At 37.6% G+C, this 25,569-nt stretch overlaps 1 protein-coding gene across 1 annotated transcript; it reads left to right on the top strand.

Annotated features, from left to right (window-relative positions):
• Positions 1 to 2,718: 2,718 nt before the first annotated feature.
• On the top strand, positions 2,719 to 6,070 carry LOC149818866 (cytochrome P450 78A5-like). The gene is made up of 2 exons (XM_089985236.1): positions 2,719 to 3,802; positions 5,112 to 6,070. Exons 1-2 carry the CDS (start codon positions 2,837 to 2,839, stop codon positions 5,754 to 5,756), a joined length of 1,611 nt encoding a protein of 536 aa, XP_089841362.1. The 5' UTR covers positions 2,719 to 2,836; the 3' UTR covers positions 5,757 to 6,070.
• Positions 6,071 to 25,569: the final 19,499 nt, after the last annotated feature.

Raw genomic sequence — 25,569 nt, 5'->3', positions numbered from 1 at the left:
CTGGCAAGGGGCAGCCCCTAGCAGTTGGCCCTAGGCCACCACCTTCCCAGCGATGGACCCAGGCTACACATAGGAACCACCCGTTGTGCTTGGGTTTCCCACCATCGGATTGTCGTCGTTCGATGGGTTAATGCTGGATGGGGCGGGCGGGCGGGCGAGGGGCGACCTCCAATAATCGTCCCTAGGCAACCACCTCCCCGGTGGCAGCCAGCCACGCACAAGAATCCCTCCAGTGAGTTCCAGTTGTAGTTAGGGCATCAGGTCTAGTGCAGAAATCGGTTTCCACGTTCAAAACTTGGTCCAAGCCGGTTTCCATCGGTTCTGATCATGAACACCTCAGTCCTAGGTACTATAGATCTAGTCCAAGGTGTCCTACCTGTGAATTGAGTATAAAACTCTGATTTTGGTTCAAATAATGAGATCCAAACACAAACTAGACCTAATCAGACCTGGATGAAGCTCTAATTCTAAACCGAAGTGGGTCAAGACCAAACCCAAACATATTTTAGATCTAGATCAGAGTTAAACCAGACTTATCCCCCTCAAGCTTCGATCCAGTATCTGACCTAACTCATTCTAGGTTTGATGAATCATTGTGTTCCCAAGATCCTAACCAAGTCAAAATTAACCCAATCTCCTAAATGGACCTACACCAACCAAAATGCCATCCAATACCCATGCACACATATCCACTACCTAAACAACCCTTGAAGTACCCGTTTGACTCATGTGAAACCATATATTTGAATTCAGAAGCCTTTAGAGTTAAACCTCTCTATCTTGTCTCAAATATTGCAAGAGAATTCATTTAATATTATGTTATATCAGCCACTAGGGAGCAACAAGGTCCATATGCTCTCTCTATTTGAATCATTGATAACATGAATCTTGTTGTCATCAGTGCATCAATATACACTCTTAAAGATGACATCAGCTTTGTAATTTTTATAAGTCAAGTGAAACTGAAAGAAACGAAAGCAAACAAGACTCGAAGTCGAGTCTTTTTAGAACCTGGGAAAAATGATGCAGAAGCAAAGTTGTGTGCAAGCAAAGTTCACAGGTGATTCATGATACAATTGGATCCATCGTATTTAGGATTTGAATTTTTGTTTTAGGTTTATTTTTGTATTCAGATCTTATCCATGATCCAACGTAGGGTAGGGTTTCCTGTTTTGTAGTAAATAATTGTTATGGTGTTTCTGTAAAAGGCAGTTCATAGTTGAGAGTTGAAGTTGATTTGAGAATATTAAATTAAGTTATTTATTATTTTTTTAGTTTTTTATGTGTTATTTCATGTTTTCTATATCTTTTTTTAAATCTATAATAGAGGTAACCGTAGTTTGCAGTTTTATCGTAAAGCGAGCACCCCAATTTACATCAATATACTTGACTTGATGTATTTGGTGATAGCACGCGTCGATAGAATTGATAAACGAGCTAAACTTGGGTTGTTCGTGCGAATTGACCACGAGATGACTCATTTTTTTTAAATGGGTTTTAAAGTGTTTTTTAAGGCTTAATAATAAATAAAATATAAATAATAATATATAGTATACATAATATATATAATATATGTATAAAATATATATAATATACATTATATATATATAAATATAATATATATATATATATCATATAATATATAAATATGTAATATGTAAAACAAGCCTATACCAGCCCAGCTGAGCTTATGATGTTTGTGCTCGGCTCATTTACCTAAACGAGCTGCATTGTAGATTCATAAGCTGAGCTTATGATGTTTGTGCACTGACAGCTCCTACCAACCACGCGGAGCCCCCGTCTACTATCTATACTTATGAATTTATGATCGAGTGGATCAGAGACAAGCACCTCTCTTCTCTACCCGTCTAAAATCCGGATATCCAGATCCCGACCCAGTTGCACGCACCCCTAGCCGTGGGCCCCACCACTGGGGGTGTGGGGGCGAGGTCGGCGCCTCGAAGGCTGGCACCCAGTAAGGCGGCGAGCTCGATCGTCGTGTCAGAGTCCGTCCTCGCTCCTGCGAGCCGCCCAACTGGGCCCCACCACGACTTCTTCCCTCCCTCGAAGCGCCCACCCCAGCTGGCGCAGCACCACCATTAATCGACGGTAAAAAGGGAAAAAAAAATAATCAAAACCCCCCTAAAATGAAAAGTAGCCCTCGGATTTAACCCTTTGGTCGGCAAATTAACCGCTCTTTTCTCTCTCTTGGTGAATTAACCAGTGAATATTTAACTTTTAAGCGCCCTCCTCCCTTTATGCGCGCTCCCATGGCTCCACCTCCTCTTGCATTGGGGAGCAACTCAATCCCCATCACACATCTTACTGAAGGTTGGGCCTATCTACACCTCCATCAACTGATCGAGATGTTCGGTGGTGGAGGTGGAGGTGGTGGTGGTGGTGATGGTGATGGAATATGACCGGTTCTTCAGTTACGATATGACCGTAACTCTTTTTCTCTCTCGTCTCGCTCCCATGAAATCTCAATTCTTTAAATTTAGCTTTTAATTTTTTACCTTTCTAAAATAAAGTTTTTTCTTAAAGTTTATTGGTAAATTGTTCTATCTCTTGGGAGATTAAAGCTTTTTCACACCCTTATGAGGTTACCGCCTTTCCGCTCTATATGAGCATTTAAATACTAATCCATCTTTTCTCTCTCTCTCTCAATCTATTTAAGGGTGACGTTACGTGCAACATGCACTTCACAAACTAGCTTCTCCTGCTCTCTTTCAACCTTCGTCTTTGAAACCAACCCCCCCACAATCCTCACCATCCCTCCACAGAAAACCACCACCAGCACCTCTCTCTCTCTCTCTCTCTCTCTCTCTCTAACCCCATGATGTCCGCTACAGACTCCACCTGGTGGCTCCTGGCTATCCCTGCATCCCTCACCACCTCTGTTCTCTCCTTTCCCACCCACCTCTTCCTCATCCTCCTTTTCTCCCTCGCTGTCCTCGCCGTCCTCCTCCCACCAGGCGGACTCGCTTGGTCCATCCGCCGCACCGCCCTCCGCGGTCCCGTCGGCCTCCCATTCCTGGGCTGCCTCCCCGCCATGGCCTCCGCCACCCCTCACCGATGGCTCTCCGCCGTCTCCCGCTCTCTCTGTTCCGTCGACCTCATGGCCCTCAGCCTCGGCTTCACTCGCGTTGTCATTTCAAGCTCGCCGGAAACCGCCAAGGAGATCCTCTGCAGCCCGGCCTTCGCCAACCGGCCGGTGAAGGAGTCCGCCTACGAGCTCCTCTTCCACAGAGCCATGGGGTTCGCGCCGTACGGGGACTACTGGCGCAAGCTCCGCAGGATTGCCGCCTCGCACCTCTTCAGTCGCCGGAGGATCGACTCCGCGGCCGGAGCCCGGCGGGTCCTCGGCGAGAAGATGGTGACGCAGGTTCTGGCCTCAATGAGTTGCAGTGGTGAGGTGAGGGTGAAGAGAATTCTGCACCTGGGGTCTCTGAACCACGTCATGGCGACGGTCTTTGGTCGGAGTTACGAGTTCTCCGGCGATGGCGACCGACTTACAGATATGGTGAAGGAAGGGTATGAATTGCTGGGAGTGTTCAATTGGGGTGATCACCTTCCCTTCTTGAGGTGGTTGGATCTTCAGGGGGTGAGGAAGCGTTGCCGGAATCTGGTGTCCCGAGTTAACGAGTTCGTGGGAAAGACCATAGAGGAGCATAGGGAGCAAAGGAGGATGAAGGAGATTGGTGGAGACGGTGATGAGCAAAATGGTGATTTTGTGGATGTTCTGCTCAGTTTGGAGGGAGAGAATAGGCTGTCTGATTCTGATATGATTGCTGTTCTTTGGGTACGTAAAGCATTTCTTTATATGTTTTCCTTTTCTGAATGGTGTGGGTATTATTTTGTTTAAGTGATGATTTTGTGGATAAATCGTGCTCAAATTTTGATGGGTGATTTTCCACGAGTAGCTTTTTGTGTGATAACTTTTTTTCTTGTTTCCTGCAGGGGAGGGTTTTGTTAGAAAAGTATTTTTTTTTCTTTTGTCTTTGTGAAGGAATGATTTGGTTTGCATCGGTTCGCTTGGTTCATTCTTATTCGCTGGATGTTTCTTGAAACGTTGTTTTCATGGAACAGTTGAGGAGAAAGTGATGGGTTCTGTGTTGGAGATTCTCCTTTAATAGTTAGTGTACGTTCTGTTACGTGGGTCTTGGTTAAAAATAACATTGATATCAAATAGTGATAGGTTTTAGGGTTAATTTTTTTCTATTTCATGTTCGTTTTTTTGGTAGGTAATTTTCATCTTGGTAGGCTTTTTATTGTAGTGTGAACCATCTTTCATCAAATATTCCTTGAGAAAAACGATGATTTTGCAACAACGTTTTGATACCAGTTAGAGTACATATGATCAAAGCTTTTAGTGGATAGCCTTTCTTCGACACATGCTTTTGCTGAAATATCGTGTTTTCTATTGAAAACATTGTCTTGTGTAAAAAAGGTTTCCTTCTTGGCCGTTTTTTTCCTTTGTTCAAAATATTATTATTGTTGTTATTGCTTGATTGCATGTTTCGTGTCTTGGTTGGTTGTCGTTATGTCCTCTTGTCATTAATTCTTTATTCTTTGTTTTACTTTTTTCCTTCCAAGTTTTGCAAATGTTTGATGCGTGGATCTAGAAGATTGCCATTTCTGTTTAGTTCCCATGGAAAGGAAAGGTCATTTCTCTTTGGGCACGTTTGCATTGCGTGGAAAGTGGCAGTGTCTGCAGAAACGCATAGGTGCCCGTGCCATTTCTGCGGGCTCCACAATGCAATGTTCGCTGCTTTCCTAAAGCAGCTCTCATCTTATACTTTGAACCCTTTCCACGGATTTATTTTTCCTTTTCGCTGGTGATTTGGTGTTTGTCATGGTGGGAAATTAAGGAAAAGAAATCTATTGCCCGGATCAGCATTTTCCCATGAAAGTGGCTTGAAACAAATAGACAGTGACAAAACGTGGCTTCCTAGTGTTGTGTGTGGCAATACAAGCTTAAAAGAATGCGGCTTCTTTGTAATGCAAACAACCTATTTTTTTCTGTTTGCCATTAGATTAGACTTGATTCTCGTATTTTTTATGGGAAGATTCTCTCTCTCTCTCTCTCTCTAAATATTCTGTCTCCACAGGAGATGATCTTCCGTGGTACGGACACAGTGGCCATCCTGCTGGAGTGGATCCTGGCTCGCATGGTGCTGCACCCTGAGATACAGAGGCGAGCCCAGTGTGAGCTAGACTCAGTGGTGGGCAGAGCCAGAGGTGTAGACGACTCGGACCTGCCTAAGCTCAGGTACCTCCAAGCTATTGTCAAGGAGGGACTCAGAATGCACCCACCTGGTCCCCTCCTCTCCTGGGCCAGGCTGGCTATCCATGATGTTGACGTCGGTGGCCACCGGATTCCGGCAGGCACAATGGCAATGGTGAATATGTGGGCCATCACACATGATGAGAAGATCTGGGAGAGGCCGGATGAATTTGATCCAGAGAGATTCATGGCAGGCGAGGAAGTCAGTGTTTTCGGATCTGACCTGAGGTTGGCGCCTTTCGGGGCTGGCCGGCGGGTTTGTCCAGGGAAGGCCATGGGATTAACCAGTGTTCATCTGTGGCTAGCTCAATTGCTTCAGAATTTTGAGTGGCTCCCTAAGGAAGGATCGTCAGCCTTCGATCTCTCCGAACGTTTGCGCATGTCTTTGGAGATGCAGAATCCTTTGATCTGTTTGGTGAAACCCAGGAATGCTGTTGGTGGTGGTGATGGTGTGGTCTCTAAGTTTTAATAGGAAGCAAAATATGGTGGTTTTGTGGGGTGACAGGAGAAATGGTTCTTCCTGATTCTGCGAGAATAGGCAGTTTTAGCATACTCAGCCTCTTTGGATTTTTCAGTTTGGGGTAGTCTGAATTGTAAGGGTTTTGTTGGTATGGTTTATTGTCGATTAAGTCTTTGTGATCAGTGCATAGGGTCTCTGTCAGTGTGAAAGTGCTGTTTCTTGTGTGGGTATGTTTTTTGTACTTGTAAAGAGACTACTTTTAAGTTTCTTGTGTGGGTATATATGGTATGATAGTGATTTGCATTAAGAAAGGTTGTGCAAGACTGGGGAATGACATGGGCGTTTTGGGTTATAAGTATGATCATCTTTTTCCCTGTTCCACATTGCAACCTACTGTACCATACGTTCGTCTAGCTTTTTGTTTGTTTCTTTTCTTTGTGCATGTTGCATTGAAAACTTTGTGAACAATGTGCTGCAACCTTTTTTGCTGCTTTGCACATTTCTAGAATGTGTGCATTAAAGTTAGTAGTTCACTTTTGTCATTGTTCTCAGTACGCCACATGGTTCTCTTTGTTCTGTTGTGAACCTACTTTTTTTTCTGAAAGGCAAGCTGGGATTAGTCTTTCTCCTAGTTATACAACTATACCATTGGGTTTTGAACCCGCAACGTCCCAATACAAGGTGGCGTGCACTAGCTGCTCCTACGAGACAAGCAAAGCCCCCGTTGGTTATTGTGAACCTACGTTTACCGCTAGCAGAGTGCTGCTGTTCTCGTCCTTGGTCTGGATGTTTTCTAGCAGTAGTTTCTCATTTACATTCCGATTTTTTTTACCTATTATCACATGATTTTTGTGTAACTTTCATTTTTTGTCTTTCATTCGTTTGCTATTTTCCATTACCTGCCAGTGGGTTACCTTCAATGTCGTGTTCTACTTGTCTGTTTTATTTTTCTATTTCTTTTCACATGTTTGTTCCCCTTTTCAGCTTGGTTTTTCCTCTCCCTTTCTCAATAGCTTGCTTGTTTTCATCAATTTTTTTGTGGTTTCTGCATATTTTTGATATGGTGCTCTTACATGGTAGGAGAGATTTTAACTGCAGCTCCATTTTAGAAATTCTTTGGTGGAATATTATCATTCATTTATTTCTTTTGTTTCTATATTGTCTTCACCAAGCTTTGGTGCTTTCCATATTTGTCATGTTTAATTTCTTCGCTACCAATCGAAAAAGAAGGATAATAAATCGGTTCTCAATTACCAATCCATTATCGAAAAAGAAAGATAATAAATCGGTTCCACTTATATTTTTTCTTTTCAAACCCTTGGGGTGTTCTTGCTATTTCAAGTTCTCTCTTTATCACGTCTTTATCTAGATTGATTTCTTCACTTGCTGGTAGCCAATTATTTGCTTGTTTTGCCTGCAGATAATTGTGGAATTTCGTATTTAACCACAAGATATCTGATTTTCCATTCCTACAACATAGTTGTTCTCATATATATATATATATATATATATATATATATATATATATATATATATATATATATATATATATATATATATATATATATATATATATATATATATATACAACAAGGAGAAACCACGGCTGCAGTTCAGATCTCATTATGGGCCAAGAGGTGCCACATCAAGTGTGCCCCTATTTCAGTATCCCCACTGTAAAACTCCAATCCCCCCCCTCCCTTTTCAACAAAGGATGGTTGTCTGTTGGCTTCCATCTTGAAACTTACGCCCCAAAGATGGAATTGGGGCAAGGTGCAATCACACTGCACAAATGCTGCGGCTGCACCTAATCACCCGTCATCTGCTGTTTGTACAGCCTCTCTCAGACGTGGTGCCCAACAGCAGATGAAGTATGTTTTGGGGCGGTGGCACGTTGCAGTTGCTAAATGTGATTGCACCGGATTCGGCCTCCCGAATATCCAAAGGCTTTAGGCTGACTCACCTAGCCAGGTGTGTGAAGTCCTTGTTGGGCATCTTGTATATTGCATTTGTACATGACAAATTCTCTTTTATCTTCTGCTTTAGACTCCCACTTTGCTTATTTATTAATTGGACCATTCACCTTTCCTGCATTCTTCATGAGGTTCTCTTATCATAGCACCATTCGGACGGGCATAATGTCCGTATATATGTGCTTTGGCGCTTTCTAGGCATGCCCAGAAGATTCTCTTCTCTAATATTCTTGTATAAGAAAAGAGAAAATGACACCATTATTCATCAGCAGAACTGTATCACTGTTCCTCATTCAAGTCCGAAATATGAATGGTCAATTTTCAAGGCGAAAGTATTTGTTATCCTTTTTGGTAAGGGACCCTCTATTTGGAACTCAATAGTGAGGCTTTGACCAAATCTAACTCCATGAATGTGTTCAGTATGGTCAAAATAGCAAGAATCAACTCTCTAAGATTGAAAAATTTTGACATAAAAATCCGATTTTATGAAGGCTGAAAGGTGGGTACATTATAGGTCATTGATTTTTCAACTCCTATAAAATCTTACAAACATATAGAAATAGCATGATTTAAACACCAATTTCTACTAAACCCAAACATGTACATCATATCTGGAAGGTTAGATGTGCAAAAAAAGTTAAAAAGATAAAAAAAATATTAAAAAAATGACCCTATTGTCTAACAAAAATGATGTGTTTTTGAAATCCACCCGATGTCTAAATTCGCAAATGTTCGGCTTTAAAAGGACCATCTTAAACTTTGCATAGCAATTTTTTTGAAGTTCATGCAATATATCGGTGAGCTCATCAGCTATAGCAAGCACTCACTTAAATGTAGATTCACACATTTAGTTTTGTCGACCTCATGAAGTTGCATAACAAAATTTGCAAACCTCTTATTAAACTGAAACCTTGAAACTTTACAAATATCGTACTAAATTTACATATATATAATTTGCAAGATATAGTGCGAACATTCTGTTATGAAATTCATGAGATATAGTGTGAACTTCTTTAAGGAGATCTGCAAATATGTCAGCATTTGTGCAAATAATATGTTGTGAATTTCTGTGAAATTCACACTATAAAAAAAAAGTCTGCAAATTACTAACTTCACAAATCATGTCATTGCGAATATGCTCTTTATATGTGGATTTTGTTGACGAATTTGTGAATTTTTTTATACATCACAAATATTAAAGATGAATATAATGTGGATTTCTGTTACGATCCAGAATATGACAGTCGATTCAAATCTAATGCCCAAGATCCAGACACCACCTTTGGAGCTCTATGTAGGTCGACCAGCACAATGTTGGTCTCAAGTTTATGATATGGCAGCTCACATGACTTCTCTAATAGGTGACAAGTCAAAGATCAAGAGTCTAAAGCAAGAAAATAAGAAGCAGGACACGTGTCAAGCATAGGAGGCAAGCCAATTAAGGAGTGAGGTCTACCAAGGGGGCATGTCATGTTGGAGAGTCTTATAAGGAATTCCTCAATTCTAGAAGCTAATTAGAGGTAATTAGTTCAGTTAATTAATTATGAAAGAGTCCTTAGTTGATTTGTTCTTTTAAGAAATTCCTATTAGAGAAGGAGACCTATAAGAGGAAGGACTCTAGAGTCTTTGTTCAATTTTTATTTTTCAATAAGATTATTTATGACTTAGGATAGGGTGATTGAATAGGGACTCTATCTCAGGCCTCTCATCTATAAATAGAGGTCTGGGGTTCTCTTTTATGCATTGATTAAGGAATTACAATTCATAAAATCACTCTCTCTAGCCATCTCTCTCTCTTCTCCCTCACGACCTCTCTGGTTTCCAGTGAACCAGACCCCCTAGGTTGGATGTGCATTCCTCTTTGGAGCCTGAACTCTCCCAATGTCCCGGATCGTGCATTTTTGCTATATTGGCGAGCTGAGTGACATCTCCACAATGCAGATCGTGTGTTTGAGTTTCAGAATATGGAAAACTCTATCTCAGCCTGCTATATACCTTGTATCTTTACAACCTTTCATTAGCCCTAAAATAGCTTTTGTTAATTTTTTAGGCCCCCAAACCCAAAACTGCATCCTGCTAGGTAACCAAAATACCTGAATTCTCTAATATAATAACCTATTATCATCAACAACATTTTTTTGTGTTTAAAACATATCTCAAACCCATATATACATTCCTAGGTGACCCTAGAACCCATGAACCAGGCCCTTTAGTTATGGACCGAAACCACACATGAAACACTTATCAAGTTCAAACTGCACCTACCCGATTTAATCGTTTAACCTTGTTTTCAATATTTTGTCCAATCTGCAACTATGAGAAACCTTAGACTTGTTTTTCACTGTGTCCATCAAGGTTCTGCACCCCTAATATATGTATCATAGGTCCCATGATCCAAGAATCTCAAGTTTGATCCTCTTGAGTATGTTGGGCAACCACTTGGAGCATATAGAGTGATTGATTGCAGACCTCATAGATCATATCGAGCCCTCCTACTCAACACACTGAGGCAACCAGGCCACCAAAGCAGTTGATTGCAAACCTCGTGGGTGCATAGAAGGACCAAATGACTTGATTCTCAAGGAGCCACCTCATAACTTTGCATGAGGCATGGGTAAGAAACCTGGATTTGAAGTATCTTATTTTGCTTGTGAGAACATGCATGAGTGATTTTTCAAACTCAAACACTTTTTCATATGTCACAATGTGGCTCTAAGGTATGTGTTGCCGAAGTGGTTGCCCACCTTGAAGGTGACGCCCTTTGATGGTACGAATGATTAGACATCATACATGAGAAGCCTTCTTGGAAGGAGTTTATCAAGCATATTAACGAGCAATTTTCACTTACGATATTGGTGAATCACCATACAAAGCTCAAAAATCTCAAGCAACAGGGCAGCTAGGACGAGTATCAAGTGAAATTCGAGAATCTATGCACACTCTTGCCCTAAGTCGACATTGAGACCTTGCTCAGGTCTTATATCAGTAGGTTGCATGAAGATCTTTATATCAAGGTCCTAGCCACAACCGTGAGGAGTCCAGAGGAGGCCTATAGGGTGGCTAAGCTTCATGATGAGAAGCAAAAGATATTACAAAACATAAGGTCGAACCGACCTATCGATGGCTGCAACCATTCCTCGGGATGCCAAACAAGGCCTGGTTCATCCAAGGAGGTGACATCAGCCCCCTAAAGTGGAGCCCATCTCACAAGCACAACATGAGGAACACATCAAGAAGAGGTTGTGCTTCAAATGCAACGCAAAGTGGTTCAAAGGTCACACATGCAAGCGCTTTCACATCTTCCAAGTGGTAGAATAGGACTCTGAAGCTGAAGAATCATCAGATGATCAACTACCAGATGAGATAAATAGCAAGTAAGTGCCTTAACACAACATCTCCTATTATGCGCTCTCGAACATCTTAACGCACAACTCCATGATCCATAACCACCTCAGCTCATGGGAGGCAAATGTTCTCATCGACACTGGTAGCACTCATAATTTCATCCATGAGAACATAGTTTGAGAAATCGGGTGCAAATTCAAGGAGTACACTTCCTTTGATATTATGGTTAGCAACGGGACTAACCTCAAGTGTTTAGAGGTCTATCCTGATGTGTGTTTGCAGCTTCAAGGGGTTAAATTTTTGGTGGACTTATATGTTTTACCCATTCATATTATAGATGTTGTTCTATTGTATACATTGACTACGAACTTTGAGAAAAGTAGCTTGTGACTTCTCTAATATGAAAATGTTTTTTCAAAAGAATGGAGGGAAGGTGAGACTTTCTGCTGTTAGACCTTATGCAGTGGAAAAAGTGCAGCATAAGGGGGCATTAAAGTTGCTACGAGGCACCCAAAGTGCCTACTTGCTCACTGCCCAAGCGATAGAGATAAAAAAATTCCTGGTCCCCTTGGACATTTTTTCTAATATGATGGATTTGTTGGCTGAATTTTTTGATGTGTTTGGTGAGCCTCATAGGTTGTCCTCTAGACGGTCCCAAGACCATCGTATATCCTTGAAGGAGGGTATGGGACCCATGAACGTACATCCCTATCGGTATGCCCACTCCCAAAAAGATGAGATAAAAAAACTTATAGGAGAAATGTTCGACCAAGGAATCATCTGCCCTAGTGTGAGTCATTTCTCATCGTCGGTGCTTTTGGTGAACAAGATGGATGGTACATAGAGGTTCTATGTTGACTACATGGCCTTAAATGATATCACTATAATAATTGGTCGGTCTTCAAGCATGAAGGAGTCCAATCTTGCATCCATTTAGTTTTGACCATTCGTTGTTAACAATTAATATTTACCAGTTAGTTTCTATTAGTCGGTAGAAAAACATCAGAAACCTCGCTTTCGAGACTCACAAATAAATATTGGATAAGGCAAATAGTTTTTCACAGTTATGTTCCATCTGTTATGTCCTTCTTGTGAGCCACTTTGAGTTTTCTATGAATCTTACTAGATGCTACATATGATCAATATGTGATACATTTTTGTTAAATTCAAATGAGTGTACATGCAACCGTAATAAAGGAACAAATAAACAAATGTGCAAACCTAATACTTGTGTCACTTACCGACAAAGTTTCTTCATAAAATTTATGCTCTTTCGATTCTGGTGTCTTCTACCCTTTGCTTTATGTGTTAATAGCATATTCTCATCATAATTTTAAAACCTAGAGACTTGTCACTCGGCTCATCCTTGAATGACTCGTGACTTGTTCGGGTCAACTCGATGACTCGACTGAGTCATGTTAACTTTATATTTTATATAAAATATATAAATATATGTATATACTATCTATATTTTATAGTATTTTACCAATATATTATATATAATATGCATTATATGATATTTTATAATATATTTAATGTATACTTTTATTAATACCTATATAACCATATTTTTATATAATATTTATGTTATATTTCATATAATATATATAATTGTATATAATATATATTATATATCTATATATATGCATGACTCGCCCATGACTCGACTGACTCACCCAAGACTTGGTCGAGTTTTGTAAAAAACAACTTCAACACATTTTTTGACCCAATGACTAGGTGATCTGGGCCAAGTCAATCAAGTCGCTAGGTCAACACTATGAGTTTTTAAACGATAGTTCTCATCACAAATTGAAAAATGAATATAAATATATACATAAAATTATACCACGGGTTGTATACACACATGACTCGGGACATTGATTATACCTCATGCACCACAACTGGGTCCTTGCTTAGTGGTAGGGATGGGAGTTTGGATCCCTTCCTGTTGCTATATTGTCTTTTATATTTATAAGTATTTATTGTGAACTACCTAAGATATACATAGAAGATATAAAACATTGTAGCAGTTCATTAAAAAATACTAGATAAATACAAAGAAGCAAATAAAAAATTTATTAAATATCTCTTAACAAATATACATTTTGCAAAGCATCCAACATACTGTAAAAAAAATCTAAACATAGTAAACATTAAACATTAAATTCGGTGACAAATATTATATAAAACATAGATAAACATACAAAAAATATCTACAACAACAACCAAACAGGAATACACATGAGGCTATTAAATGATCATATCTACAAACAAAATAAAAGGTTCAGAATGAAATAACACAAATATGCAAGGGACTATGGAAATCACTTTTTGACCTAACTTGGAAAGTCGATGTGAAGGATATATACCACCACCTCATCGAAATGCAATAAAAAAATCACAAAAATCACCACAAGAGAAGAGGAAAAATGTTGAGGGTTCTAGGGAGAAAAGGGTTATAGTTCTTTTTAAAAACAAACAATAAAAAAATAAAATAAACAAAAATAACTTTATATAATATTCAATGAGCATGCGAATTTTATAGAACTTTGCAACATATGATATGCGTAGATCACCACTTATTTATGGATCTCTTTGAGGATTAGTTGCTTAAATGAGATATGCACAATCCTATGCAAACTTCATACTATATATATACGAATTTAGTAAAATATTTGTGAAGTTTCTAGGTTTCAATTACAGTGAGGGTATGATACCCAAAGAATGTACCGATATGTCGCATGAACTTCAAAAAATTTGCTTGTGCGAAGGTTAAAATAAAGTCAGTCATTTACAAATTTAGACATCAGGCAAATTTTCAAAAATTATAAGGTTTATTGGAAAATGCATCATTTTTGCCATAAAGTGCGATCATTTTTCAAAAAATATTTCAGTTTTTTACTAGAGGGTTTCTTACCCATTAACTATGTCATGGGGATACTCCAACTTACCTCCATGTGGTGGCCCCTTGTATACTATTCTTAATAAAAAAAATTGCATAAAATAGTGTATTAGTGTCCCTTTAGCCATGTCTTTGTGACATAGCGCATGAGGGCAACAAACATTGACCCATTTTTAAAAAACATACAATTAATATAAGAAGAAGAAAATAATTTTTGTAGGTAGGGGTGAGCATCAGGCCGGGCCGGTCGGGCCCGTTTCGAGCTCTGCCCACTGGGCTTTAAGTGTGCCCTGGTTTGTTTACTAATGGGCCGGTTATTGGCCTGGTTCCTAACAGGCTCGAGTTTGAGGGGCAGCTCATCACTCGGCCCAATGGGCCAATGTGGAGCGAAATGGGCCCAGCCCAAACCCATTTGTAGGTTTTTTTTAATATAATTAATAAATTAATTTTTAGAATACCAAAAAAATAAAATAAATGAAAAAACACAAAATTCAAAATTTCACATATGATAATGTTCAAAGTATCCAAATCAAAAGTTCATAACGATATTTCTTCTATGGCATAACATTTGAACTAATAAATAGACATCTATTTTTCAAAATAACATAAAACACTATCATGAATTATAGTCCTCCTATGCCACACAACATGGTTTCTTATATGCTTTAACACACATTATGCAGCATAACCTAAACAAAAAAAAAAAAAAATTATTTAAAAATGATTGCAGTTATTCTAATTAAAACTACAAACCAAAACCAATTAACCATCCTTCACTAAAAGTCTGAATCTGTATCATCTTTCACTAAAAATTTCTATTATTAAAAAAATAATAAATATATTAGGCCCATTGGGTGAACCCAGACCCAGCCCACGTATATAAGAGGCCAGATTTCGGTCCGGTAGCTAATGGACTAGGGCCTAAAACCTTGACCCAAACCCGACCCATGGCGGGCCGGATCGGCAGTTTATGACATTTTAAGTTGATGGGGGCATCACAAGTTCTAAACCAGTTGTTCAGCACAAGATTGAAACTGGTATTCTTTGTGGGGCAAGAAAGATCTAGAGTCTTTAGGCTGATGGATGCTGCAAACAGATTAGAGTTTTATGCTCATGGACTCTGCGAACAAGGCATGATTCAACTGATTGTACCTTTCTATAGCAAAAGAAAATATTAATGGTTCTCCTCTGTTATAAAACAAAATAAAATTATAGAATTTTCACGTACAGCTTTCCATTTTGTAACGTCAAATCATGACATTGTCTTTCTCAAACCCTAAATCTCCTTGGTTGGTTATGTTCTATCCTTGAAAGATCATGTGCATGATTGATTTAACTTTGGGACAACACTTTGAGCTTTGAAATGAGGGTCCCAAAAAAAAATATAGAACAAAACAAAACTACCTTTCCCTTTATTTGAAGATTTTTAAGCATTATTGGTGGTGGATGGGACTGGTAAACAAGCAGAACAAAACACCAACAGGGGCCTCGCTTGTCTGAGCAGTTACTGCACGTCACCTTGTGTTGGAACGTTTCAAGTTCGAATCCAATGGTATATGGTTGCATAACTGGTAAGGGTCTGCTTAAACCCAGCTCTCTGTGAAAAAAAAAAAAGCCTAACAAACAGAGCAAAGGTGTTCAAACCCAACTCCTTTTTCTGGTGAGCAAAGCCCGAGTTAAACAAGCAGATCTCAAGCTGGCTTGTAAAGCACAAGGCAACATTTTTTAAAATTAAAAGTACAGAAATTAAACTCTGAACTTACTACGCCAAGCTCAGATTGGTACATTTACAAAACGAATACATCGATTTCAAAGTTTCAGGATTTAAACTTATGCAAGTCAGACACATCAACCATCCATATTTCATGACAAAGTATATATAAAATATTTTCATTACTGGGGTAATGTTTGCTACCCTCGTGGGTAAGAAACCCCCTAGTGAAAAAATGCCATATTTGTATTTTTTCACCCTCCCAGATGTGACCTACATATTAAGTTCAGCAAAAACTGACCTTTGGATCATATTGTTTTAGACTTTTATGTCAGATTTTATAAGGGTTAAGAAAATCAACAACCTACAATGTACCAAATTTTCAAGCATCAATAAAATATATTTTTACATTGAAAAACTATAATCCAAAGGTTGATTCCTACTATTGAACACATCCATGAGGTTAGATTTGGTCAAAACAACATTCCTCTATGAATTCTAACTAGGGGGTTTCTTACCCACAAGGGTAGCAAATGTTATCCGCCTACACGCGCCGAGTCGAGCCGAATATTCATTACTAGTGAGATTTGTTCAAAACAACCTCTCCCTAAGTTCTAACTAAGGGGTTCCTTACCCACGAGGGTAGTAAATGTTATCCCTTCATTACTAGTTAACAAGCCTGGCCAGCTAAACACTCGTTATCTGTGTTCAGATTGCCGGACTTCTTTCATTATTTGAACTAGCTTTTTATGACGAAGCCACGAACTGATCTCATTTCCAACCCTGGTGTGTTTCATTATGAAAAGCTCTTGCTCAAATGATTTGCATATATACCACTAGTTAATGATTTTCTAGTAAAAATTTTCTTTAGGATTCTGGGTCCTTCTCCTGTGGGAATCCAAATCTTTAAGAATATTTGGAACCTAGGCAAAAGTTGGTGTCCCTTTTCTCCCTAAACCCTTTTAAAAATAAAGAATGGGGAATATCCAAGCCATCCACCTCACAATCAAGTGTGATGTGCCTTCCCTTTCATGTGATCCACATCCTCTTTTTCTCTCTCTATGAACTCTTATTCTCTCTCTCTCTCTAAGAAACAATAAAACCAAACTGTAGAGAAAAAAAAAAGCAAGATCAAGGGCATCTTTGCTTTCCAATTATTTGATGGAAAAGTAAGGGGCATGCATTTTTATTCCCTTGGCCTCCAATTGAGGCCCTCTTCAGATCGCCATCGTTCACCTTCTGTTCCTTTCAGTTCGTTAGTTGGATTGATTGGATTTTTAAAGGAAAGTGAGGGAGGACCGACATGAATGCCCTCATACCCAGAATGAACGGATATGAATTAGTAAAGAGATCCTTTTCTATCACAAAAAGGTTTTAACCCTTAGCTTTTTCATTTTGACAGATTTTACAGCACATCACCCTCACACACTAGTTTTTAATATTTATTCTCTCTCTCTCTCTCTCTCTCTCTCTCTCTCTCTCTATATATATATATATATATATATATATATATATATATGTGTGTGTGTGTGTGTGTGTGTGTGTCGGAAAATGGGCACGAGTACTACGAAATTGTATGGTATTGGTATTGAAACTTTTGCTCAAAAATATAAACTGTTACTCAAAATGCAAGCTGACTCATCAATGCCACCAAATTGACAGGGTGTTCGCAAGGTGGAAGCCGCATAGGCCTCCTAGTGGGCAAGGGGAACCTAGGGTTTATACTAATGGATTTGGTGAGCAAGGTGATTTATCTCTCATAACAAAAAAAAAACTGTTACTCAAAATGCATGAGTGTTGTTAGGGTTTTGTCTCAAAATTATTGGGTTAGATCATAATTTTGCCTACTCATTTCTCTACATTTAACTAAGAGAGTTTTTCAATTCTTTCAAAAGTTTAGTCTTAGATAGTGTAGAGTTGCATTTATAGGCAAGGCTCGTTGAGGGCATTGTTGATTAAACTTTAAATTTTGGACTTTGGAATTTGGCTTTGGATTTGGGTTTTGGCTTGGCTTGGCTTGGTCATTGTCATCTTTAGACTGTGACCTATTTTTTGGCTCTTGAGACATTTTTATCTGCAAGATTAAGATCGATCTATTGTATAAGCTTTGACCATCCATTTTTAGATAAAGACTCGGTCAACCTATCTGTTAAGCCCTTTCAACTTGACATGAACTTGTCCAACGTCCTTTTGCATGGTGCATTTATGGTCAAACAGTTCATAATGCACTTCTTATAATTGACCATTAACCCCGACCTAGTTTTTGGACTTTCTTGACCTCGGTAAGATCATTTTGGACTAGAGTGTTACCCTTTTTTGCCCAATAGGGGCATTGTCAATTAAAATTTGAACTTTGAACTTAGAATTTTTAACTTTTAACTTTGGACTTTAGAATTTGCCTTTGGCTTTAGATTTGGGTTTTAGCTTGGCTCTGTTTGGTTTGATTTGGTCTTGGTAATCCTTGGACTTTGATCTATTTTTTTGTTCTTGAATTCTTTTTTTTTTAAAGGCAAGCTGGGGTTTGGCAGACCCCTACAAATACAATTATATTGTTGAATTTTCAACCTGCAACTTCCCAATACAAGGTGACGTGCACTAGCTACTCCAAGACTCATTCAACCTACTCTTTGAACTTGATATGAACTTGTCTAACATATCCTGCGATCTGGTTTCCTGACTTTCTTGACCATTATAAGATTGTTTCAAATCAAAATATTACCCTTTTATCCATTGACCTCTTCTAGCCAGTACTCCTTTCTTGACTAGCCACTTGGCCAACCTAGGCCATTTATTATTAATTGTTAGGGCTAGGGCCTATATATACCTCAATTCTCTCGCACTCTCTTCATTTCTCTCTTAATCTCTTCTCTATGTGCTCCTTGCTCGCTCACTCTCGGTAGTGAGTTTAGGCAAACACAGTCAAGAGTTTATCGTGTAGAGCTTAGGGTGTGCTTAGTTCTAAGTGAGTCAAGAGGTTATTCAAGGTAGTTCATGTCGAGTTGTGCATTCTCACCTAGTGTAGAGCGTAGGCCGATCTTGATGAGTAGGCTAAAGCTCAATTGTATCCTATGTGTGAAGTTGCATAAATACTCATTGCACCAAGAACTTGATCTTAAGTGGAGCAACTATTACAAGTGATCATCCCTTCTGAATGAGGAGGAGAGAAACCAAAGTCAGGGCCGCTGCCTAAGCTCCCTCTTTCACCCTTTCTTCCCCCCCTCAGAAGAGATGAACTGTCCTTTGAAAGATAGTGCATCTAACGTGTGTGTCTCAACCTACCTGATTCAAGCTCAATTGCCACACTCCACTGAGTAATTTTTTTCAACAAGTATGCCAATCAGAAAGTATGTTAAAGTGTTCTCCTAACCCTACTTCAATATATTTTTTATAGTGCTACTCAAATTGGTACATGCCATATTGTTTCATATAATTTAATAGGCCCTGAGTGTTTTAGGATCTTAAAATGAGAGTGATAACTTAATCTAATGTGTATAACCATATGTCATTTTCGGAGAACCAACGGGGGGTGGCGGTCCACTTGTCTGGTAGGAGCAGCTAGTGCACGTCACCTTATGTTGGGATGTTGCAAGTTCAAATCCCAATGGTATCGTTGTATAATTGCTAGGGTCTGCCTAACCCCAGCTTGCCTTTCAAAAAAAAATGTGTCATCTTGAAAGAACCATGCATCAGAAATGTAAGTTTTTTCTCGACAATATCTATGACAAAGGACTAGTAGAAAGGCTTGAAGATTTCCTATGGTAGGGTTGGATCATGCATTGCCAACATGCATGAGAAATGGAAGAGACCTAGCAAGACATGTGCGAAGCAAGTTCATAAGTTAGTGTGACTCATGTCCAAGTCTAGGCCTCCTCTAAACTCATTTCACAGGGTGGGCTTGAGCTCACATGAACCTTTTCTAGGTAGCAATTATGCATGGCTTCATTAAGAGGCTCTTCAGCAAGGCCACTACAAATTTGCATGTGCAAGTTTCATAATCTTATAATCCTTGCGTTTTTACAAATCCAATTGAAAAGATTGTATAATTTCACAACTTGCGTGCATGTGCTGACATGTTGCAAAAGGTCCCACAATTTGCAGTTTCCACATTTAAAATTGCCACCGATTTTTTTTTTAAGGAACTTCAGCCTTTAATATAATCTAGTACCCTGAATATGGCCTTTGCTCTGCTTAAAGAATTGAATATCAGAAACAACATTATGTGAATGAGAGACTAGGTCACAAAGACACGTGTACTCAAGAAATTATGATACAAGGGTACAAACTTTTTAAATTTTTTCAATCAACAAAAAAATATTTTTTTGATATTTTAATGTCAAAAATACATTTTGTATTGAAATGATACTTTAAAACATTCAAAATACTAAATAATATAAAAAAAATGTCTGTATGAGTTAGTGTCCATGTCGGCGTGTCCACTTGTGTTACCAGAGACATGAAGAGAGAGACCATCAGTGCATCTTTGTGAAAAATGATTCATTTTATATGTCATGTCAATTGGCGAATTTCAAGTCACCTCAAGAGAAATCTAAACTAAAGATTGGGAAATTTACAAATAGACACTTAACTTATGGTGAAATTACATATAACTCATTATTCAAACTTTTAAAACAGGCACCTAACCTTTTGAAATATTACTCAGATAACATCCTCTAATAGTTTCCATCCGATTAATTAAAATTAAGCCTTGACTATTGTTGGTTAAATGTAACAAATCATAATTTTACCCTTTTTTTCTTTAAATTATTAGGTGTCTCAAGGAAGACCGTTTTTGCTATTGAATAATATACAAGAGCAGCCTCTAATGCAATTATGCAAAAATAAGAGGGACTTGGGAGAAAATATGAGAGAGAAGGAAAGAGGGATCACCTTCAATCCAAAAATTCAATTTTCATTAAATCATAACCATCATAAGCACACTTATTACCCTAAGTATAGGCTCCTGTTTATAATGAAGGCTTATTACACTAAGTAGAAGTCAACAAAGCATATGTCTGCCTGTTAGAAAAGACTTGCATGGTTTCATATCACTCCTACGTAACAATTGACTATTCTCTACTTAAACTCTTATAATGACTCAACTACCATTAAAAACAAAAATACCAAAATTACCCAAACCAATTAGGATTCAAACTAAGACAAAAATAAACATGATCAAAGACTCAATCAACACTAAACTTCAATACTTCTCCTTGTGTTGACTCTAGACTTGCAATGTCGAATTCACCATGCAACTTCTCAAACTCAATCATTGCCAATGGTTTTTTTTAAGATATCAGCAACTCGTTCAGTTAGGTGAAGAAATTGGAACCAAATCAACTTTTAGATGAAGTGATGCTCAATCTCAATGTGTTTCATCCTAACATGAAATACTGGATTATATGCAAGCTAAATAGCACTCTTATTATCACATTTAAGTAAGACAAGAAAAATTGTTTTTTGTTTAAGATCAGCAAAAAGATGCATAAGCCATGTCGACTGCCATAGTTGCTCTATATTTAGCGTCTATAGAAGAAGGTGCAACTGTAGGTTGCTTCTTACTGCACCATGAGACAACACTTGAACCAAGACTAAAATAAAAGCCTGAAGTAGATATGCAGGTATCAACATCACTTGCCCAATTTGCATATGTGTGATCATCGCAAAAATTTTCCTCTCTTGTGGTTTCTCTCTCTTCCTTCTCTTTTCCTTTTTCAACCTCTATTTTCCTCTTTTTTGAAGGGAGAAAAATAAAAGAGAGAAAAGAAGAGAGAAGAGAAAAGGAAATAAGAGAGAAGAGGAATTCTTTTGCGCGGTCTCACTTGACCTTGATTTGAAAATATTTAGAAAATTACTCGCCTCTGTTTTGAAATATATTGCGGGAAAATGGAGAGACGGGATTCGCTCGTCGGTACAAGGTTCGACCGTTCATGGCGCCTTTACCAGGGGTAATCAAACCAAGGATCGAATTTATGCCTTTTGCTTTGCCTAAATATTATCTAAGAATTTATCCTAAAGATCTAAATGCACAAAGAATCATGTTTGTGCAATGCAAGGATGTATGCTCTCTTGAAAGATGTTTTGAAAATTTCCAAGTATTCTGAGATGAACTTGGTAAAGGAGTGAAGAAATGATTGAATCTAACTTAGAACTTGAGATAAATCAGAGAAGTTCTAAGTTTTTGAAGTAAATCAGAGTTGGAAGAATAAATCTTGATTTTGAGAAAGAATGACTTGAAGCTTTAAAATGAAAGGAAATGAAGTTTTAAAGTCGAAAATGGACTTTGAATTTGAACTTGAATTTAGGAAAGGAAATGAATACTTGAGATGGAATTGAATTTAGATTTTGAAGTTTGAAATTTAGAATGGATCTGAGATATCCAAATGGTATAGAAATGAATTTAAGAAATCCAGATATGATCTGTAAGTGGATTTTGAAATCTGGAAATGAAATGGAATTGGTTTTTGAAAGTTGGAATTGAAAATAGAACTTGATTTGAAATCTGGATTTCAAGATGAAATTCGAATCCAAAGTCTGGATCTTTGAATCTGAAATCTGAATTGGATCTGAAATTTGAAATGGATTTTGGATCTGAGATCCAAGATGGAATTGAATTCTGGCTCCTAAAATGGGTTTGGATCTGAAGTCTGAGATCAAAGTGGAAGTGGATTCTGGATCCTAAAATGGATTTGGATCTTGAAGTCTGAGATCCAAGATGAAATTGGGTTCTGGATCCTAAAATGGATTTGGATCTGAAGTCTGAGATCCTAGATGGAATTGGATTCTGGATCCTAAAAATGGAATTTAATCTGAAGTCTGAGATCTAAAGTGAAATTGGATTCTGGATCCTAAAGTGGAATTGGATCTGAAGTCTGAGATCCAATATGAAAGTTGAATCCTGGATCCTAAAATGGATTTGGAGTTTTTTAAATCCAGAGGATGAATAAAAAATTTCCAAGTTTGAATTAGACTTGGAAAATGAAATTTAGAATTTTGAATCTTGAATATACAAATGAATTTCAAAGTCAATCTAGATTTTGAATTTGAAGTTTGAATTTGGAACCAGAAGATGAATCAGAAATTTCAAAGTTTTAAATTGAATTTTGAATTTGATTGGAGTTTTGAATATAAGATGAATTTTGGAATTTCAAAGTCAAATTGAACTTTGAAATCTGATTTGAATTGGAATTTTTGAATATAAAATTGAATTTTTGAAATCTCAAAGTCAAATTGGACTTTGAAATTGAAATCTAAATCTTTGAAATAAGATAGAAGAATGAATTGAAATAGAGATTGAAGAAGGATATTTGAGATCACTTGGATTTTAAAAAAGAATTTTGAAAATATGATGCAGTTCTATCCTAAATGATGAATGAATTTAAATTTTGAAATTGGATTTTGAGAATCGTATTTCATTCTTTACATGAATTGAAATAAGATTGAGAACATAATACATCCTTGACTATGGTCATCGAATGTATTATATAATAATCTATATTTAAATTCAGGTGAATAATAAAACATATTTTGTGCTTTTATAGAGTTTAAAATGAAATTAACTCTCAATATACCCTGACTATGGCCATTGGTATATATTTTGAGCCAATTCTAAGTTAAACTCTAATAAAAGAAAGAAATATTTGAAAATATGATGATTTTTGAAACTGATCAAGTGTGGACCCAATGTTATCTTATAAAAGATAAAAATCCTAAGTTTTGTTTACATCCTGACTATGGCCATTGATGTAAATCATAAACTTAGGATTTAATTATCTCTTACGAAATGGTGCATGTGCCATTCGTGTTTCACCATCGTGAGATTTTGGAAAATAAAGGTAAAAAGCATAAAAACAAGCAATTTAGGATATTTACAATGCTCATTCATTCTATCTAAAACAGGAAAGATAGAATTCTTCATTAATATCTACTTATTACATTATTTGAACTGAATCTGAAAATGTCAAAGCTTTCTAAATCAAAGAAGAAATCCTGCAAAACAAGAGTTAGCCTAAACAAGGGACAACACATCACAAGAGATATCTTGATGGAGTCTTTAAGACAGTATGATGGAAGGTATATACCTGAATTATATATATATATATATATATATATATATATATATATATATATATATATATATATATATATATATATATATATTATTTAATGCAATACAGTCATATATATTGAATTGATATATAAATAAGAAGGGATAACAAGTGAAGTTGTGTGATAGTGTTAATGATATCATGCTAAGAGGGCATTTGCTTTACAGTATAGGGAAGCTGCTATGGTGATATCATTATGAATCACAAGGGTCAGGCTGTAAGTAGCAACACAGCAATATTGAGCCTTACCGCAAGTGACTGTAGCAACATGAAGCATTGCCGAAATAATGTACAGCCATTCAAAGCATTTATTGTCTTCTTTGAAATCCAGATACATATTACAGGGAATCTAATACATCTGTATTCCTTGTTGCAGGCATAAACGAAACTCCCCTGGCGAAACTCAGCAACGGTTTAGACAAGACAAGTAAAAGCGCCAGGCAATACTCAGTGCTTATGATGACTTGCTTAACATGCTTATGATCAAGGTCCAATGTAACAGATCCAACTCTGTTTGTTTAGTGGATCAGAAGGAAATTTTGATAGATGAATTTCAGACATTGAAACGATCAACACTTAATCAATAATAAATTTGAAATTCAGTCGGTCCATGAATCAACGGTTCATCGAAAGATAAATAGGCCAACTGCTTGAGTTCCGATGTCAACAGAAAAAAGTGGCAAGAATCGGATACAGATATCTGATCATTGATTCAAAAATCAGATCGCTTAAACTTCACATCAGATTCAAAAAGCTGACATTCACCGGATAGAACATTCAACATATTCTCAAATAACAATATCATTCCAATGGCAGCCGGGATTTAACAGGGTTTTTATGACAGATGATTTTCATCAAAATTTTGCTCAACACAAATTGTTACCAGATTTTGGCAGTCTCTTCCGACAAACTGAATGCACTTGGCATAATGTTCTAAATCCACCTCTCGCAGTAGGTCGATTTCCTGAATCTAATGGGCTTCACAAAGGTGGTTCCAGCCATTAGGTCAGTTTTAACAACCAATTCTTACAGAATGAGGTAACCCAATGTCACCTATGGGCGATTCCCCAAATAATACTTTTCATGCTCTGAGTTAATTGATACCAATGACATGTTTAAGATTATCATATACTAACCATTTTAAGTTGCAGAATGCAGAATGCAATAACATATCAGATACAATGGGGAGTAAATAGTATGATACAATGATGCCTAAGTTAATGATCTAAACATGTCAGAAGTAGTAGTATGCCAAATAAAATACTGGAAATAAATAACTAATGAGATATAGAGAAATGAATGAACATGGTATCAATGAATACCAGCATAAATCATAGGAAATGAGGTGTGAAAAATACCTGTCAAACGTGAATTTCTGTGGGGAAACAATTGAAATCACCATGAGCTGGAGGACTTTGAATGCCAATTATGAGGCTCCAAATGTCCTGCTAATGATTCCCAAAATGGTAGAGGTATTAGATGCGAAGATATTAGTATAGAGAACACCACTCCAGTATGACACGCATTGAATGTAGCTTCGATCAATTTGTCAGGATTTCTCCCGCCGTCATAGCAAGCTGATTTTAGTCAACTCTGAGAGTTTAGCCTTTTGCTTCTCACCTGTTACAAGACTTGTTGGAATTTAGGCCCAAATAAAATAGTTAGCTAATGACAAGATGGGTTATGAATCCCATCTGCCAACAAGGTAACCTTCATTGCCATGCCAGGCTAAGATTCGACCAACCCTTTCATAATCCTCATAATCTCCATCCGATCTCTGCACTTA

The sequence above is a fragment of the Nuphar pumila genome, chromosome 13, assembly GCF_984573655.1.
Source record: "Nuphar pumila chromosome 13, dmNupPumi1.hap1.1, whole genome shotgun sequence".
Classification (NCBI taxonomy): domain Eukaryota; kingdom Viridiplantae; phylum Streptophyta; class Magnoliopsida; order Nymphaeales; family Nymphaeaceae; genus Nuphar; species Nuphar pumila.
Note: the sequence above shows the minus strand (reverse complement) of the source record. Positions and strands in the feature narration are given on the sequence as shown.

Coding starts and splice junctions, on each gene's coding strand:
- LOC149818866 (XM_089985236.1), top strand. CDS start 2,837: ATGATGTCCGCTACAGACTCCACCTGGTGGCTCCTGGCTATCCCTGCA. Junction 3,803..5,111: donor ATATGATTGCTGTTCTTTGG/GTACGTAAAGCA, acceptor CTGTCTCCACAG/GAGATGATCTTCCGTGGTAC.